The sequence below is a fragment of the Protomyctophum parallelum genome (genome assembly GCF_964188405.1).
Source record: "Protomyctophum parallelum genome assembly, chromosome: 21".
Lineage (NCBI taxonomy): Eukaryota > Metazoa > Chordata > Actinopteri > Myctophiformes > Myctophidae > Protomyctophum > Protomyctophum parallelum.
The window spans coordinates 30,576,194-30,595,104 of NC_139713.1; the positions used below are offsets into that span (position 1 = coordinate 30,576,194).

The following is an 18,911-nucleotide window of genomic DNA, read 5'->3' on the forward strand; positions in this document are numbered from 1 at the left end:
ACATGTTTTTTTTTATTAATCAATAAACTAACTAGTGAATTCTTTAAACCAAATTGTCTTGCTGAGTAATATCAAGTATAGATGGCATAAGAGCTCAAATAACTATTAGCCTACATTTGCTATTTATATTTACATGTATTAGTATTAGTAGTAGTAGTAGACTAGTAGTATTAGTAGTAGTAGTAGACTAGTAGTAGTAATTCCGTAAATTAAATTAAATAAATGAACTGAAAATGACAAATAAACGGGGTTCTATTCTTGCACAATATATAGCGCATGGAATAGGCTTTGATTCCTTTGAAGTTATCTTCTGGTCCGCTCAGGTCATATTTGAATTCATATAAGATACATGTATATATTATATCTCATTCATGTTTACTGAATAAAATATAGCTACCTACTTGTATAGCCTATATTATTAATAATAATTATAATAATAGTATAATAAATAATGATATACATATCAAAACACTGAATAGTTTGACTAAAATACCCATTCTGTTTTTTATGTCTCCAAATAACAAAAACAAAGAAAATACATATTTCATTACATCGGGAGCACACTCCCTCCATCTTCCCTGAAAGTTTTGCAAGGAGTTTCAACATTTATTTTTTAACACTTCATGTCACATGAAGTTAGTCATGTCAACTGAATAACTGCATATTTCTATGAAGGCACTCTCATTGTAACACTGACTGTAGAAACATCACATTGTAAACTGCATCTTGAAGAGACTACAGTCTCAAGAGAGTTGCCATCTGAGCAAGGTGATGGAACTTATCGAAACGCAAAAATGACTCTGTTTTCCTTATACTGTGGTATTGGTGCATTGTGTGTTTTATTAGATTGTCACAAGGACGCCAAAATATGTATTTTGCCCTTCTGTGCTGGGGATCTTCTCTCCCCTGAGAGAAGAGTTGTGTTTAAAAATGTGAAACACTTTTCCAATATTTTTTTGAACACATTAAAAAACAGCAGCTCTACAAGCTCACAGTGCGCTGCAATGCGATGCCGTCATGAGCTTGCAGACTAGCTATTTTTGAATAGGTTCATTGTTATACCAACTCATTTTGCTGGGGACCCCTTGGAACCCATTAAAGGACCCCACTTTTCTGTTTAATTCGATTATTGTCTCTTTGAAGTTTGACGTGTTGTACTACAGTACTGTATCTCTAAAGCATGCATGTTTCCCCTTGCGTATACGACAAAATAAATCTTGAATCTTGGGACTGCAAATAATATAAGCATTGTTTCCAAGATAAACTTCCAGAAAGCCTGGTGGCCTGCAGATGAGCATAACTATGACATTGTTGATCGATGAGTCTCACTTGTGTGCGGAGACAAAAGAATGTAGATCAATTTGATTAAGCATATCTCTCTCTCTCACACACACACACACACACACACACACACACACACACACACACACACACACACACACACACACACACACACACACACACACACACACACACACACACACACACACACACACACACACACACACACACACACACACACACACACTATAAGCACATGTTTGCATGTAAAAGCACAGTGTCATCATCAAATAACCATCAACCCCCCCCCCCCCCCCCCCCCCCACACACACACACACACACACACACACACACACACACACACACACACACACACACACACACACACACACACACACACACACACACACACACACACACACACAAACACACACAGCACATGTTTGCATAAGCACACATCACACGGTGTCATCATCAAATAACCATCAAATACCCACGTACACATTCACAAATTAATAACTGCAGCCAAACTTGAACATCACATGTGATACAACTATTTCAACATACAACATACTGATTTCAATAATATTCTATTCAACACATATACTTTTTGTATTGTATAATGATTAGTTATTGTTCTGGTCGTTTCGGACAAATGTTTATGCACTTAATTGCTTTTTCCAAGTATTTCCTAAATAAAACAAATCTCAACGGCGGGTCCAGGGATCACCAGGGGTCCAAAATCCAAATGGACCCTTATGGGTCTGCAAATGGAACCAAATGGACCATTCGGGGCTTATTTGGTTGCAAACTAAAAGTGTAAAGGTACATCCACTTAGGCAGTTGGATGTTTCCTAGTTTGGAATACAAGTTGTTAAAATGTCAATAAGAAAGATAGCCTATTTATCCATTTAACCTATAGTCATTTGACAAATATTAATCTCAACACATGCAGGTGAACTTGTAGATCTGCTATTTTCAGTATTTCAGAAGTTTTTCTTAAAAAAAATGTTTTGTCTCAAAGTTTGACCGCATGGGCTCCAATTTATCGCGGGATCAGGTTCTATTCATGTATTATTATTATGAATCCTTTTATATAATAGTATTTTTTGGCTTGGGTCCTTAATTAGTCAAATCAATGATAAATGCAGCTCTAAACCGGCCACTGATAACATAGTTCCGGAATTGTCTTTTTTCTTGCGTCAAATCATAATCTTTATTTAGAACAAAAAGTGACAGGAAATCAAGTAAAGTTGAGAGGCATGCAATACAGATGTCAAACATTAGTCAACTACTGTACCATTGCGCCCCCTTATGGGAATCTTTAAAACAGGTTTGAGTGAATTGCACAAACAGGGAATTCATGTCAATCTAACCATGGCATTATATGTGATGACAGCGCACTCTAGTGCCAAAACAAAGTAGTGCACGATTCATTTATTGCAATTCCCAATTCTTTTCATTTAATTCACTTCCTCATTTTCACTAAATTGGACTGTCCTCAAGTTGTTGAGTTGATAGTTATACATTGATAGTTGCCACTACACAAGCGGAGGAATGGTTGGAATATGGAATATGTTTTCTCACACACACACACACACACACACACACACACACACACACACACACACACACACACACACACACACACACACACACACACACACACACACACACACACACACACACACACACACACACACACACACACACACACACACACACACACACACACACACACACACACACACACACGCCTAAATGGGTTAAACAGCACCATTGAAATTATGACAGCTCAATGGGAAATACAAAGTGTAGAAGTAAATAAAAATAATCCAATAACAAAAATAACATTTCCCTACGGCATTAATTCACATTTAATCTATAGTCACATTTAATCTATAGTGTTTTGAGTGGATTCAATCATTTCCGATGAACACCGATATCATGTCTCAATCATGAAAGCACTGTTAAAAGTTAAAGATCATAATCAGGCCACCAAAACTAATGTTGAACCTAATTGAGACGGTAGGCTATTGTTAATTTGAGATAGGCCTACCCAACATTTAAATTTGTACACAAGAGGAACACTAATTGATTTAACAGAGCATACACACATGGGTAATGTGGCATGTGCACCATGCAATTGGTGTTCAGAATACTCAGAGTTCATTTATATAAGTAGATCTATTCTAGCCAAAGAAAAGAGTGACACCTGGAAGGTGACACTTTTAGCTAGCTAGCCAAAGAAAAGAGTGATGCCGGAAGGTGACACTTATTGGATAGCTAGCCAAAGAAAAGTGTGGAGCCGGAAGGTAACAAGAAGTTGTGGAATGCAAATGTCATGTGTCTCAGTGTGACTGCCTGATTTACAGGTGGAAAACAAGGAGGAAGGGATTGGACTCTGATCTTGTGAGAAGGTGCAGCACACAATGCTCAGTATATCACTCACTCCTCAAGTTACATTGTTTGGTAGGTCACTGATATATCTTTCTGGCAATCACACACATCCTTTGTTTCTGCAGCTGTCAACCCCAATCACAGTCAGTCAGAAAACACTGGCTTGGAGCTATAAAGGTGAATATTTTGTTGGCAAGGAGTCTAACAACAGGAAACTGTTGCTGATTCATATCATCACCATGTTATAGAAAGTTTAAGTTATTAAAAAATATGTAAATTTGCCGACATTGATGAGACTATCACTGACATAGCAGGACAAATGTGAAAATTCAAGATTCATGTTAGCCTCTATCTCTTTTTCACAAATATTCCCTGATCTTTAAGTTTAAGTGGGTATTTTGGGATTCTAGCATACAATCATAACTGCCTCGCTGATAGGATGTTTTTTTGTGTATACTGTGGGGACTTCAAGTATTGTCTGTCTTTTTTTTCTGTTTAAACAGACCCGTGAAGATAGTCCGGCAGCCGGGGGTGTGTGGAGTGGGAAATTTCGTATTTTTTTTATTGACCTAAAATATTGTCTATATACATACATCCATGAATCCACTTGCTGACCGGCTGTCAGCATTGAGCAATTTCTTTTATAGGGGTTTATATGTGACCAGACCATACCATTAACAACCATATGACAAAAATGTCAACATTTCGTTATGCTTTAAGGAGCATGTGACATGTCAAACTATAGGGTTTTTCATGATTCTGAATTCATTCCAGGCATTAGTTTTGCACAAAAAACACAGGGCTAAAAACGTCCATGTTTGTTTTTAGCCCAAAGAGTGTTTTTTTGTGCAAAACTAATGCTTGGAATGGATTCAGAATCATGAAAACCCCCTAGTTTGACATGTCACATGCTACAGTCATAAAGCATAATGAAATTTGCCTTATATATGGTTGGCAACTGGATTCATGAATGTATGCTATATAGACAATATTTTAGGCCAATAAAAAAAGACTATATACCAAATTTCCAACTTTAAACAAAAGAAGCATGTTGGCTGCCGGACTAAGATAAATATCCCTGAAACCTCAGCAGCTAATTCCTGACTTCCTGAATTATTCAAATTATCTCCAAGCACTGCTTTTTCCATACACTTCAAGCAAATGTTTCATTGTGGATTATAGAGCATCGCAGTCCCCTTTCAAAACGACGAGGACACTGGAACGAATTTCCCATTCATTTTTCCATAGACGTTTCAGAAAGTATTTATTAAAGACCTTTAAACCTTGGACAAAGCCAACTCGGCTCCTGACAAATCGTGACAGTAAACACAATGTTGAAAAACAAAGACTCTAAAAAAAAAAAAGGGTTGTACCCTAAGGTTGTCCCCTGCCCTTTTTTTCTTTTAATTATTTGTTCGGCCCAATTATGTTTGTTTATTGTTGTTGATGATTTGTCAGGAGCCGAGTTGGCTTTGTCCGAGACTTAAAGGTATTTAAATAAATACTTTCTGAAACGTCCATGGAAAAAATGAATGGGAAATTCTCTTCCGGTGCCCTCAAAGGGGGCGGGACGTAGTTGAACCCTCTATACTCTATAGACCACCTCTGTGGCTCCAACATATCCCTGTATACTGTGTAGATTATTTTGAGAGAGTGGGCAAGATGATACAAGCAAGGGCAGATGTACTGTCATGAGTGTGTGTGGGGATGGCTGATTTATCCTGTGTGTATCGAGATCAAAATGCACAACTGGTGTGTAGTCAGTAGTCACACTTAGCTCAGGGTCTAATTAATCTGACTCAGGCCAGGTGTGACTGCTCTAAACCCCCTCTAAAATGAGATGTGACATCCCAAGGGGCTTATCCTTTCAATAAAGGTATATATTAAATCAGCCATCACCTGCCATCACCCACACCACATTGGCTTTGTGTTCCTTAGTGCAATAGAATATCTTAACCTTCCCATCTACAACAAAGTTCACATATAACTATGACACAACAATATTGAAGACACCAACCCTTTCTTTTCTTTGCTGATTCAAGTATGTCAGAACAACTCTTTAATTTAGTTATCAAATATAGTTGTTTGGGCATCATCTCTATGTCGTCAGGGTCCTATTACTATGTTTCCTGGGTAATATATTCCCCAGGGTTCTGGGAACATGACAAAAATATGTTCCCAGCTAGGGTACTACCGGTATGTTACCCAGATTTACATAAACCACTCTCCCATTGCTGTGATTCTTTGCATCATTTGACAGTAAGGCAGGCAAGGCCTTGAGCCTCATGAGGCAGGCCTGCACTAGTAAGTGCCTGCAATGATGTAATAGGTTATCACCTGTTTCACTCTATTTTCAGCAAAATTATTTAGTGTGTAGCGAAAAACAGGAAGGTGCCTAGTATAGAGCCCTATATACAGTACAGTAGGGTTTAACAGAATGCAAACAGGACCTGGGGAAAACCTGACACCACAGGACCCTGGGAACTGTGAACATATAGGACCTGTGGAACATTAAAACGCCTGTGGTCTCCGAGGCTAGTGGAACATAAGACCCTTGGGGACTTGGTATGCTCTCTTTGTCACAGTCCTACACGCGCTTCATATGTGTTGTAGCCAATGCAACGCCATATATATATATATACATACATACAGTCATACACAGTATGCCTCATTGTTCGCTGCAGTTAATTGGAGCCATGTGTATCACATTCAGCGCAGGCACACCTGAGCTTCCATGTGCGGCCAAAAGCCGCTGTCTGCCGGCGTCTCTTCCTGGTTTTTAGACAGCTGGTGGATGGAAATGAAGCTCCACCCACGTGGCAGAATGCCACTGGGGCAAGCTTTTCCGGGAATCTGGCCAACGCCGCGTGGGTGGAGTTTTATGAAACAAACACTTTGCAGATAGAAAGAGGATAATTCAAGCTTACCCTACAGCTGCAATGTTTGTGATTTTGACGTTGTTTAATATAATTAGAGAAGACTTTTCTGTTTGGATGTATGGGCTGTCTATGGGAAGTAGCACCTATAGGTAGCACCTTGCTGGCAAGATGGCTGCGTTCTGAATAAAGACAATAGCATGAGGCAACTTGATGTACAAGTATACCCCCTGGATGTGATGCTAGTATGTCCCGGAGACTTACCCCCTATTCAACCGTTGATGCCGAGTGCTAAGCAGGGAGGCATTGGGTACCATTTTGATATACTTTGGTGTGATTTGCCTGGGGATTAAACCCCAACCTCCCAGCCTCAGGGCGTACAATGCTTCTAACCTCAAGGCCACTGAGCTCGTGATTTATGAAATAGTCGTATACTGCCAAACACAGCCCAATAATCGTCAGTGGTTTGATAAATCCGGCAGGTACAAACGTTTAAATAACACAGCACCGGCCAATAAGACACCCTGAGGGCGAGAAGAAACCTCACCCCTTTATCCAACTGGGTGACGGCAGACGGGCGAGCACTGGTGCTTTGGCATGGAGGGTCAGATCAACATATGGAATTAATTCTGTAGGCCTACTGGCCATGTGGAGCATGCCTTGAGTGTACAGGGTTTGATGAGGTCAGACCAACATATGGAATGTCATAACAGGTCATATATGGAGATCTAAGGGTGGCAGTGGGGGGAGTGTCTTGAGTGTACAGGGTTTGATGAGGGCCCAGGTAGGGCCGGGCCTTAATTTTCGGGCCTGTTGAGAACTCTACTTTTCGCCCGTCTAGAGTTTGAATGGACATGTATCAGTCAAAATGGAGACATCGAAGAGGAAGGACGGTTGGGGAGGGATCAACATAGGGAATGTCAAAACAGGTCAGCTCCATATATACAGATCTAGGTGATGATCTTCTCCATGTATACTATACATGGAGAAGACTGGATCATTGTTATGATGAGCTATCCAGGGTTTGATGAGGTCAGTGGAGGCGTGACGAACAAGCGGGAGATGCAGCTTTTCATAGTAAACAACAAAATCAGCAAACTAGCAACAGCAAACTAAAAAGTGTGTGCATGGAAAAGAAATGTGACAGTGGCAGTGATACAGTAAATCACTAACTTCTGATTATTACGTATTGGCCAAAACATTAAGTGGTCTGTTGTAGTGCCAAGAGGCCAATATGAAACATCCACGAGAGGAGGTTCTTCCTTGGCTTAGAGGCAGCCTAGAGACGAAGCAGCCAATCATGAAAAAGTGTCTACTACAGTCGCTACTAGAGGTAGCAAATGTAGTCTAGGCGCTTTTCAAGCACCTGGCAAAAAAGTTAAAGGGATACAAGATAGGAGTGCTAGAGGAGAGGTGGAGTCTGAAGGTGAGATTTCAGACCGTGCCAGAGTCTGATGTTAGACAACAGTTGCTGTGGTTTTTGAAGGTCTAGTTTAACTTTTGGAAATGTTGAATGTAAATGTTGTCCTGTTTATCTTTATAATAGACATGCATCCTGATCACCAAGTGAGACAATTCAATTCTCAATGAGAGGGTGTGAATATAAGTGTTCTAAGATCATACAACCGTTTATCAAGAAATAATTAGTAGAATATAACCCCGCTCCCCACTGCACAGTGAAAGTGTGAATGTGCCAATGGGTCCCATGACATCCATCTGACTTTGTCATCTTCTTCTACATATTTACTCAACTCCAAGATTTCCTTTATTCTGCACAAACCACTCCACACCTGTATACAATTATTATTATTATGAAGAATAATTACAATTATAACTAGAACTGCACTCTGTCAAGTGCCTACTTCATGCACGTTGTACAGGTTGTATAGTGCGCAAGCAGAGAGTGCAAGTACTGTCAAGTGTCAACCGCTACGAACTTTCAAATGTAAAACATTGAAATTAAATACTAAAGTCAGGTTAGAACTGGCTGTCAAGTGTCAATGGTGACATAATTACAATATGTTTCAATATTGGTTGGGTAACAGGTAACGTATGTATGTATACATGTATGTAAGTTGTAAGTTGAAAGTACTATACTGTGGTCGGCTGGATTTTGTATGTGCGTATGCTTGGTAGGTATATATACTGATGTTGATGGTGACGTAATTAAGATACGTTTCAATGTCGGGTTATAACTGGCTGTCGATGGTGACATAATTAGGATATGTTTCAGTGTCGGGTAAATTAAAGGTAATGTCTGTATGTATACATGTATGTAATCTGAAACCTATATTTATTACGTCACCATCAAAAGCCAGTTATAACCCGTTATTGATACATATCTTAATTACGTCACCATCAATACCTATACTAGCATACACATGCATTCGTACCAGAACGACCACAATATTTGCGCACTCTGCTTGCGCAAGTAATAATCTAAATAGACATCCCCCACATGTGATCCCTTGACTTCATTTCAGTAGAAACCTATATCAGGAATTTGCATAAATGGCATACTGTATACACAGTATAATGTCCCTAAATACCCCAGCAAAGCACCTATGCAGTTACAAAGCATGACCAGGCCACATGTACATTATGTGTGTGGCATTATACATTTTAAGCACTAGAAGAACCACTGGTACTTTGTTCTCTTGTGCTAAATGGGTTCTTTACATGCTTTTCACTCAACGTCATGTCTTAAAAATCTTGAATCCAACCACAGAATCCTTCCATGTAAGAGAGAAGGTCTAATCTTTGCCATCAGGTCTAAGTTTAGATGAGCTGTGGGGAATAAGAGAAGACAGCCATCCCTCTCTTCATGTACCTAATAGTCTGCAATGTCAATGACACATCATACACAACCATTGCATGGCAGATTTAGAGAGGAGACTCACCGCAAACACACATACATTCACTACCAGCAGCATAGCATGTGTGCATGCTTCCATGATGGAAACGTGCACACATGCTCATATCATATCATGTGCGCACGAACACAAGCATATGCAAGCCTTCATTTGAGAGGGTCAAGTTTCCAGGGTTGTTAAAGATTTGTATTGTTTTGTAATCCTGGGCACTGCACTTCCTCTGCCAACCTGGGGAGGGCAGCAGACTAACCTCATGCTTCCTTCTATGCATGAGGAGTCCAAACTGCTTCTTTTCACCTGACAGGGGGGAGTTCCCCGGCCGGACGTAGCGAGTGCAAGGAACTCGTTATTCTGACCAGTTCCTTTCCTCCTCCATCAGGCGCCCCGGCTGGCCAGAGGGAGGTAGTTGAGATACCAGGATTACTGCATGTTAGGGGACACAGGGAGAACATGCAAACTCCACACAGAAAGATTTGTACACAAGAGAAAATTAGTTTGGTACATAAGTAGCAATTTCCGTGCCATGTGCCATGGTTCAACATTGGGGAACCTTGACCGGGGCACCAACCAATAGGACTGAAGCACTGTTGTTGACCTCACTTGACAGCGCCATTTCGCTTGTAGTTTCCTTTCAGTGAGTCAACACCAAAGATTTTTAATATAATGGATATAGTCGATCCCGGATGGAGACACTATGGCAAAATGGTACTCAAATCCTACAAATGGTCTCCGAAGTAGGTGTGGTTTGCTTCTCCCCTGACAGATCTTTTATTATTACAGCCTACTGCTGCACACAGTTTTAGCATTGTGACATAGTCAATTAAACTTGTCTTTATATAGAAAAGCATTTAGGTGTTGTGAATGACCTGATTGTGAAAGTGAATTGTGAACTGTTGCACACTGATACACTGATTTGGGAATCAAGACATACGTAGCAAATGTCATGATTCCCAAATCAGCCCCCATCAACCAAGACAGTTATGGAAAACTATATTATTAAGCATTGGAACAATCCATTGAAAAGAATACCAGCACTCACGTTATATTCAGTAGGATTCTTGTTTATTTCTTTTAATTTTTAGTTTCAAATTCCCCCAGCAGCAAGCAACATACGGACGTTTCGGCCCGGAGGCCTTCCTCAGCGTAAATCTCGAGGGTTAGGGTTAGATTTACGCTGAGGAAGGAAAAAGATAAACAAGTGAGTGCTGGTATTCTTTTCCATGGACTGTATCTACTTGAACCGTGCACCCGCCACTTTATTACTTAGTTTAAACTACTCAACTGAGTGAGTACTTGCTCCTCTTCCTTTCTTTAAGCATTGGAACACACATTTTATGTCCATTAATTTCACATCATAATATCCAATATTATGATAGGGTCCAATATTGTGTGACCCGATCGCGTTCATTCTCCCATTGGAAATGAATAGATCCAACCTGCTTCCTGTCTCCTAAAAAGGTGTGTGCCGACGTCACATAGATAGGGAAGTAAACCGGAGATCGCGACTCTTGAAAGGAGAAATTAGGTAAAATGTCCGCCAAATATGACTTAAATTTGTGGCAACAGGCATTCTGATTGGCCAGTATGAGATGATCCATGATGATGTACGATGACAAGAGCGCCCCTCACTTCACATGGGTGTGATCTTTTGTTAATAAACCACCTACAGCAAGAAATATGTTGATCAGGTTTTGTTTGGAGTTCAAACTGTAGGCCTAACTGCCGATCGAGGCTCATACTTTTAAAATGGTTTAAATGAAATCATTGGGAAGAAGCAGTCGCTACAATAGGATGATTGATTGCTTGCCGTTATGACTATAGAGTCAAAATGTTAAGTAACCAATGGAGGAAAATTAACCAGAGTTATGTGTAAGTTTGTGTTTCGTTTCATTTATGTTAAAAGGGATATGCTCTACTAACCTTGTGTGAGCAACACCCCTCCAGTAGGCTAGCCATGCATGGTTATGACGCTCGTGTTTCAGCCAGGGCTCAGGGCTGCTACTCCTCCAGCATTAGCTGGTGTGTCTGCATACCTGTTGTCGCACAAGAAACCAATTCCATAGGGAAAGGTATTATTCACACTATGTTTGTTTATTATTATTATATTTAACCAATATTTATTATAGAATGAGTGTGCACTGCATAAAATATTTTATCTTGGCGTTCGGCTCTGCTACATTTTTCTCCATGCTCGGCACAATTAAACACCATCATTAAACATTAAGAGCAGGGAGACAGATAAACAATAACAATCCCCCAAGGGGAATATAAATAACAGAGCCCACCGGTGGTGCTGGGAGCAAACATCACATAACAACAACCAGGAACCATATGCAGAAGGAAGGCAGGAAGAAACATGCAGTCTAGTGAGCTTAAATACCCTGCCCAATTTGTCAGCTGACTGCCACATCAGCGAATGACATTTGGGTCTTGCACACACTGAATACACCCACATAGTAATGCAGCATATTAACCCCTTGATTATCATGTGCCCTTGAGCACAGCATGAAACCCCTCGAGTATATCTGACGCTACGTATCATTTAAAGAGACGATGAAAGAGCCTCTAGGGCTGGGGTCATGAACAAAGCAAATACAATACAAATGTAGCTACAACTAAAAATACAAATTAAAGCTAAAATAATAACAAGAAATTATTGTTCCTGAAGAAACAATGTGGGCTCGCTGCAAGCCAAAAAATTGTAGTATAAATAGTCCAAATACAGTCAAGGTCCCAGCAGTGCACTCTTTGACTTTGTTGATCAGCTGTGTTCATTCTCCTAATTGTCATCAGTTACTCCCCTGCAATTGGTGCAATGTGATGTAGGCCTATACATGAATGTATGTAACTGAGTGAAGCCTTGACCAATAAATGGACATTGCCTGGGTCTCAAACTTAATTTCAACAACACAGCTATACAATAAGGAATTAGGTCATATTCTCCACAGACCCAGACCCCAAGATACTTCACCTACTTCCTTCACAAGTGTTACTGCTGATACTAATGAAGGCTCAAGTTCTTTCCAAAATGGCGTGTGTGCACATAGCCCATTGCTCCAGCCACTGAGGAGAAGGGAGCAATGTCGTTGCACAATGTCTGATGACATCTCTCTCCCTCTGCCACTTGTGTGGCACACCTTATGCGATGCTCAGCCAATCACAAAGAAGAACTGAAATCAGAGAAAGTAGCCTACTGCTACTAACTAACTAACTGATAGATAGATAGATAGATAGATAGATAGATAGATAGATAGATAGATAGATAGATAGATAGATAGATAGATAGATAGATAGATAGATAGATAGATAGATAGATAGATAGATAGATAGATAGATAGATAGATAGATCTTTATTGTCATTGTAACATGTAACGAAATTAAAAGTGCCAACCAGTGCATCAATTCACAAAAATATATATGAAAACTGTTACTGAATCTGCTGGCAACAGTTCGAACAGTGAGTGACCGGGTGGGAAGTGTCCTTTATGATGTTCTGTGTTTTTTTTAGACATCGGGATCTGTGTAGGTCTTCCAGTGTGGGCCTGTGGGGAGAGGGCAGCCAATGATCTTCTGTGCCGTGTTAATGACCCTCTGGAGCGTATTCCTCTGAGCCACTGTACAGCTTGTGTACCACACACATATGCAGTACGTTAGTATGCTCTCCATGGAGCAGCGATAAAAGGACACCAGCAGTCTCTGTGTGATGTTGTTGCCCCTGAGCACCCTCAGGAAGTATAGTCTCTGCTGGGCCTTTTTCAGTAGCTCAGAGGTGTTCGCGTTTTTATGACATCTCTCTCCCTCTGCCACTTGAGTGGCACACAACCTTATGCGATGCTCAGCCAATCACATCACAGAATGACAGAAATGGTCCTTAATGAGGGAAGATTCATCCACTGTTTTGAGGAGCAGACAGTAGGCTATGGGTTATTGGGCCATGAGTGGCTTTTATTTCATCATAAAGGTTGTGCATGTCATACCGGTCTGCATAGGATTGTATCTCGTTGGATGGTTTTGTAGTTGCCTCAGAGTACACTGGACCTCTCTCCTTTGGTCTTGCCATTGGTTTTTCAGGGCTGCAGAGGATGGGTTATTGAGTGAGGCTTTGTGGGCTTTATGCATGTTATTGAGGAGAGTGGTTCTCATCGAACCAGTTCTGATGTTTCTTCTGCTGTAGGCTATAGCCAATAAATTCGGCTGCTGCATCATAGAGTGAAGGACTTAGGGTGGACCACTTAGGGTGGAACAGCGGAGGGTGTTGTGTGCCTCCATTGTGGTGTTGCATGCAGGCACAGTGGAGCCTTCTCTTGGTGGACTTTCAGAGGCGTATACTGCTGGGCGGCAGCCCCCTCTCAGCCCTGGAAGTGCGCCATCTTATTGTGCGTATTGCATTGTCTTTTTTCTTATTGCTGCATTCCTTGGCCCCTCTTATCGCTGCTTGCAGCTATATATATATATATATATATAACCTTAAGGAAGAAGGCTAAGAGCTAAAGCCGTCGAGCTCGCAACTAAAGGTCAGAAGTCAGAACACGAAAGTTGTTCAGCATGGGAAAACGCATATGCGTATCGAAGTTTTATTGCCGAATGGTTCATGAGCTATGCCTGTTCAAAGTTTGCATTTTCAATTGAGTGCTATAGCGCCACCCTTTGGTCAATGGCCGTGGGCTTCACATCTTCACCATTTGGCATAGCCCTCTACCATATTGCCAAGTTTCGCGAAACCCGACTGCACGGTTAGGCCAGAACGGCTGTTTTTGGTAGAAGAAGGGAGAAGAGAAATCTGGGCAAATACAATAAGGGACCATAGGCTCTTCGGGCTTGGTCCCATAAAAATAACATACTACTGGAGGGGCTAGTAGTGCCACCTCCAACGCCTGGCTTTGTGTGTCTATGTCTATGGACCTTTTACTATATGACGCAGTGGGTGCCCCCCAAAGGCACCCCTCACTTCGCACGAGTATGATTTTTCTTCCCCGAATGGGTTCTCAGATTGGCGGTCTCATGGACTCCATATTTAGGCATGGCTGACGGAACTTGTCATTGGGATGACAATCACATTCCCACCAGATTGTATATAAAGTTCCAACAGTACCCCTTCAACACGAACCAGGATCCAGAACTGTTCTATTCTGCTGCCTGTCATCCGATGCCACCCTTTAGATCACACAGGCCAGACATTGTTGGTTAAGTTTAAGAGGACACTGGTTGTGGGTCCTGTTCCTAGTCAACCACTCACCCTTGTCTTTGGTAGTTTTGTACAGTCAGGTCTTTTAGAGAAGCTATTCGTATTAAATTGACAGACTTCATCTTGTTTACCACTTGCTTGTTGCAGCAGAGAGAGCCAAGCAAACATTAGTCTTCTAACGTTATCTAACAAGGTTGGTGGTGAAAAATGGCGGCTAATATGACCAACACACCACCGTCTGCTAACAACTTGTCCTGTGGACATGGAGGCCAGGTTAATGATTACCCGGAATGGGAGAAAGCAAGACAGGCACTACCCTCAATTTCCATTAGCAAGGGTGGTGAGAGCTCTACTAAGACAGCACAAGCTGAACGGACCACAGTAGAGGCTGATCAGTTTCAACCCACAGTCACTGACTCCATTCAACTACAACAACAGAAGCAGCAGCAACATTACCTCCCTCAGCACCATGTTGCTCCCAATATAGGACACCCAACCTTTGACCTACCCACCCATACCAGCAGTACCATCCCAGCCAATGACCCTATTTCTACAAATCCACTACCAACACAAAGCGCTCAACCGAACTTCCAGTCATTACAGCAGCCAGCCCCCTATGGCACTCCAGTAGCTTACTATGGACAGCAACAATACCATTCTCCCCAAACACAGCACACACAGCAGCCCAGTTTGGTGACAACACCGTGTAGCCGTCCAGGCGCTCCTGTCTATCCCATTGTTTCCTGCCCCTCAGCTCCGGTTAGCAGCCAGTTTGGGACATTGCGGTCTTCCAAGACCATTGCTGCTAGCACTGTTCCCACCCTAATGAATGCACCCCTCCATCAGCAACCCGCAGGGAGAAACACCTTACACCCAGCCCCTACCCCAAAAACGGTGCAGTTTGCGTACAGTATAGAACCTCCTCCTGGTCAATTGACGATGGCAGTGAATGGCCAGGCAAGCACAGGCTTAACGTCAGGTCACCAACTCTATGATCAAAGCCACCAGGCCTCTGTGGCCTATGACCCCTTTGGAGGGCTGGTGAATCACAGCAGCATGGGTCCAGATGGAGCCAGACCCTACTCGGGGACCTTTCCTTCTGTCCATTCCTCTTCAGGACACCACCAAGGCGTGCAGTACGGATATGTTGCTAATAATGAAGCAAGGTCAGGCACTGCTGCCAGTACCTCGACTCAGGCAGCAGCAGCCCCCGCAGCAGCCCCTTCGTCATTTAGCTCAGATAAGAATGATAAAACTGATACTTCCTCCCCTACAATTGGTAGAGCCTCTCCGATGCCTAACACCTATGATTCGTTGGAGGGAGGCAGCTACCGAGACCCCATATCTCCCTCCAATGACATTGCAAGCCAGGCCGTGCCCTACAGTTACTACAGTTACCCCAAACCTCCTCTGGCCTATCAGCAGCATCAGAAGGGCTCCGATGTTGACTCCTCGCTTTCCCAAGGAGGCTGCTATGTCCAGTCTAGCTATCAGCAGTATTCCCAGACCGTCCCTAACCTGCGGCAAGAGGCCCTGAGGCAGGTGAACCTGCTGCAGGAGAGGAACCTGCTGCCCTCCAGGCCCCTGGAGGCCCCTGAGCCCAACCTCAGCCCTGAGCTCAAGAAGGCTACTTGTAGCCCCCAGACATTCAGGTGCACCCTGACCAGTGTTCCCCAGACCCAGGCACTGCTCAACAAGGCCAGACTTCAACTGGGACTCCTTGTCCACCCCTTCAGAGACCTCCAACAGTTACCGGGGATCACAACAAAAAACATAGTCCGCTGTCACTCCTGCCGAACTTACTTGAATCCCTTTGTCATCTTCCTGGACCTGCGCAGGTGGAAGTGTAACCTCTGCTACAGGATAAACAATGTTACAGATGAGTATGGTGAACTGAGCAAGAGACCTGAGGTCCAGAACTCTACTGTTGAGTATATTACCTCCACAGACACATACACATCAAGGCCCCCTCCACCAGCAGTCTACCTGTTTGTTTTCGACGTGTCGCACAATGCCGTGGAGACGGGCTATCTGAAGTATTTCTGTGAATCATTACTGGAAAGCCTAGATAAGTTGCCTGGGGATACACGGACACAGGTAGGATTCCTGACGTTTGACAGCACCATCCACTTCTACAGACTCCAGGAGGGCCTGTCAGAGCCACAGATGCTGGTGGTCTCAGACATTGATGATGTGTTCATTCCATCTCATGACAGCCTAATGGTCAATCTGAAGGAAAACAAAGAGCTGGTCAAGGACCTGTTGAACTGCCTCCCATCTATGTTCATTAACAGTGAGGAGACCCACAGTGCTTTGGGCCCTGCCTTACAGGCAGCCTACAAACTCATGTGCCCCACCGGGGGGCGAGTGTCTGTGTTCCAGACCCAGCTGCCAACACTGGGGGCTGGTCTGTTAAAGTCACGAGAACACCCCAATCAGAGGTCAAGCACTAAGAGTGATCAGCACCTGGGTCCAGCTTCAGACTTCTATAAGAAGTTGGCTCTGGATTTCTCTTCCCAACACATAGGAGTGGATCTCTTCCTGCTCAGCTCCCAGTATGCTGACCTAGCTTCTCTGGCGTGTGTGTCTAAGTACTCTGCTGGCAGTATCTTCTACTACCCATTATTTCACCACGTCCACAACCCGGCCCAGCTAGAGAAATTCCAGAAAGATGTGAAGCGTTACCTCAACAGGAATATTGGCTTCGAGGCCATCATGAGAATACGTTGCACTAGAGGTTTATCTATCCATACATTCCATGGGAACTGCTTTGTGCGAGCCCCTGACCTACTGGAGCTCGCCAATCTAAACCCAGATGCTGCCATAGCTGTCCAGTTGTCAATTGAGGATAGCCTGACAGACTCCTCACAGGTCTGCTTCCAGGCTGCACTGCTCTATACATCTAGTACAGGGTCTAGGCGTATCCGCGTCCATACACTTTGTCTGCCGGTGGTGAACCAGCTGAGTGATGTGTACGCCGGAGCAGATGTCCAAGCCATCACCCATCTACTGGCTAACATGGCCATTGATCGGATGGTGTCATCTAGTTTGTTGGATGCGCGGGATGACCTGGTGAATGCAGTGGTGGATTTCCTAGGTGCCTACAAGGGCACCATTTCCAACATGCAGCAGTCTGGTCTCATCGCTCCCTCAGCCCTCAGCCTCTTTCCTCTCTACATCCTTGCACTCCTCAAACAGACAGCCCTGCAGATTGGCACCAGCACACAGCTGGATGAGAGAGTCTTCGCCATGTGTGAGTTCAAAACCAAGCCACTGCAGCAGATGATGCGTATGGTCCACCCTGACCTCTACCGCCTGGACAACATGTCTGACCAGGGGGCACTCCATTTGGATGACATAGTGGTTCCTCAGCCCCATCTGCTGCACCTGTCAGCTGAAAGGCTGAGTCGAGACGGGGCCTTCCTCATGGACTGTGGGAACGTGTTTTACCTGTGGATTGGTAAATGCTGTAATGAGATGTTCATCAGAGACATTCTCGCCTGCCCCAACCACTCTTCTATTCCATCTGACATGACCCAAATCCCGGAGTTGGACACCCTTCTGTCAAAGAGAGTGCGTGCGTTCCTCGCCTGGCTGAAAGACGACAGACCATTCAGCTCCATGATTTGTGTCGTCAAGGAAGATGCTTCATCCAAGACTACGTTCTTCCAACACCTGGTGGAGGAGCGGTCAGGGAAAGACTCTTACCTTGAGGGAAAGAACTCTTACCTTGAGTTCCTCCAGCATATCCAGAAGAAAATGTAGAAGTAGGGACACAGCCCTATCAACAAAGGAAGCCACTTTGGTGGCTGTGCAGAAGGAAAATAGTGAGTGCAATGATTCTGGAAAAATATAATGGCCTATAAGAAGCAGATGGTTGCAAAAGATGACAGGAACAAAGAAGGAAAGGACTCTGAACAAACAGGGGTATTGAAATAAATATGAATGGGCTAGAGGTGTTGGCCCTGAGGCCTGGAGAGGAAGCTGATGGCCCAATCCTTCCCCTTCATGTGTCCTACCATTTCAAAGAGACTGAGTGGGGAAAGACATAATCACAGTTGTGAGGGGGCACGCACAATAAGTCTGGCTGCCACATACCTAGGGCCTGTAGGGACCTAGGGCCCTACAGTATCTTGCCTTACCCTTATCCCTAAACTTTTTGCCGTTTTTACTATTATATATTTAAAGATGGAGTGCCATGATTTTTTCCACCCTAAAACATGATCATCAGGTATTATTATTATATAATGAGGAAAAGTTTATTCCAAAATGTGTACAGTATTTTGTTCAAATGTT

The 18,911-nt window shown here is 43.1% G+C and overlaps 1 protein-coding gene across 1 annotated transcript; it reads left to right on the forward strand.

Moving 5' to 3' along the window:
* Nucleotides 1–15,554: 15,554 nt before the first annotated feature.
* On the forward strand, nucleotides 15,555–18,380 carry LOC310878941 (protein transport protein Sec24B-like; the record flags this gene model as incomplete). The annotated part of the gene is made up of 1 exon (XM_083793357.1): nucleotides 15,555–18,380. One exon carries the CDS (start codon nucleotides 15,555–15,557, stop codon nucleotides 18,378–18,380), a length of 2,826 nt encoding a protein of 941 aa, XP_083649483.1.
* Between the last annotated feature and the right edge of the window lie 531 nt (nucleotides 18,381–18,911).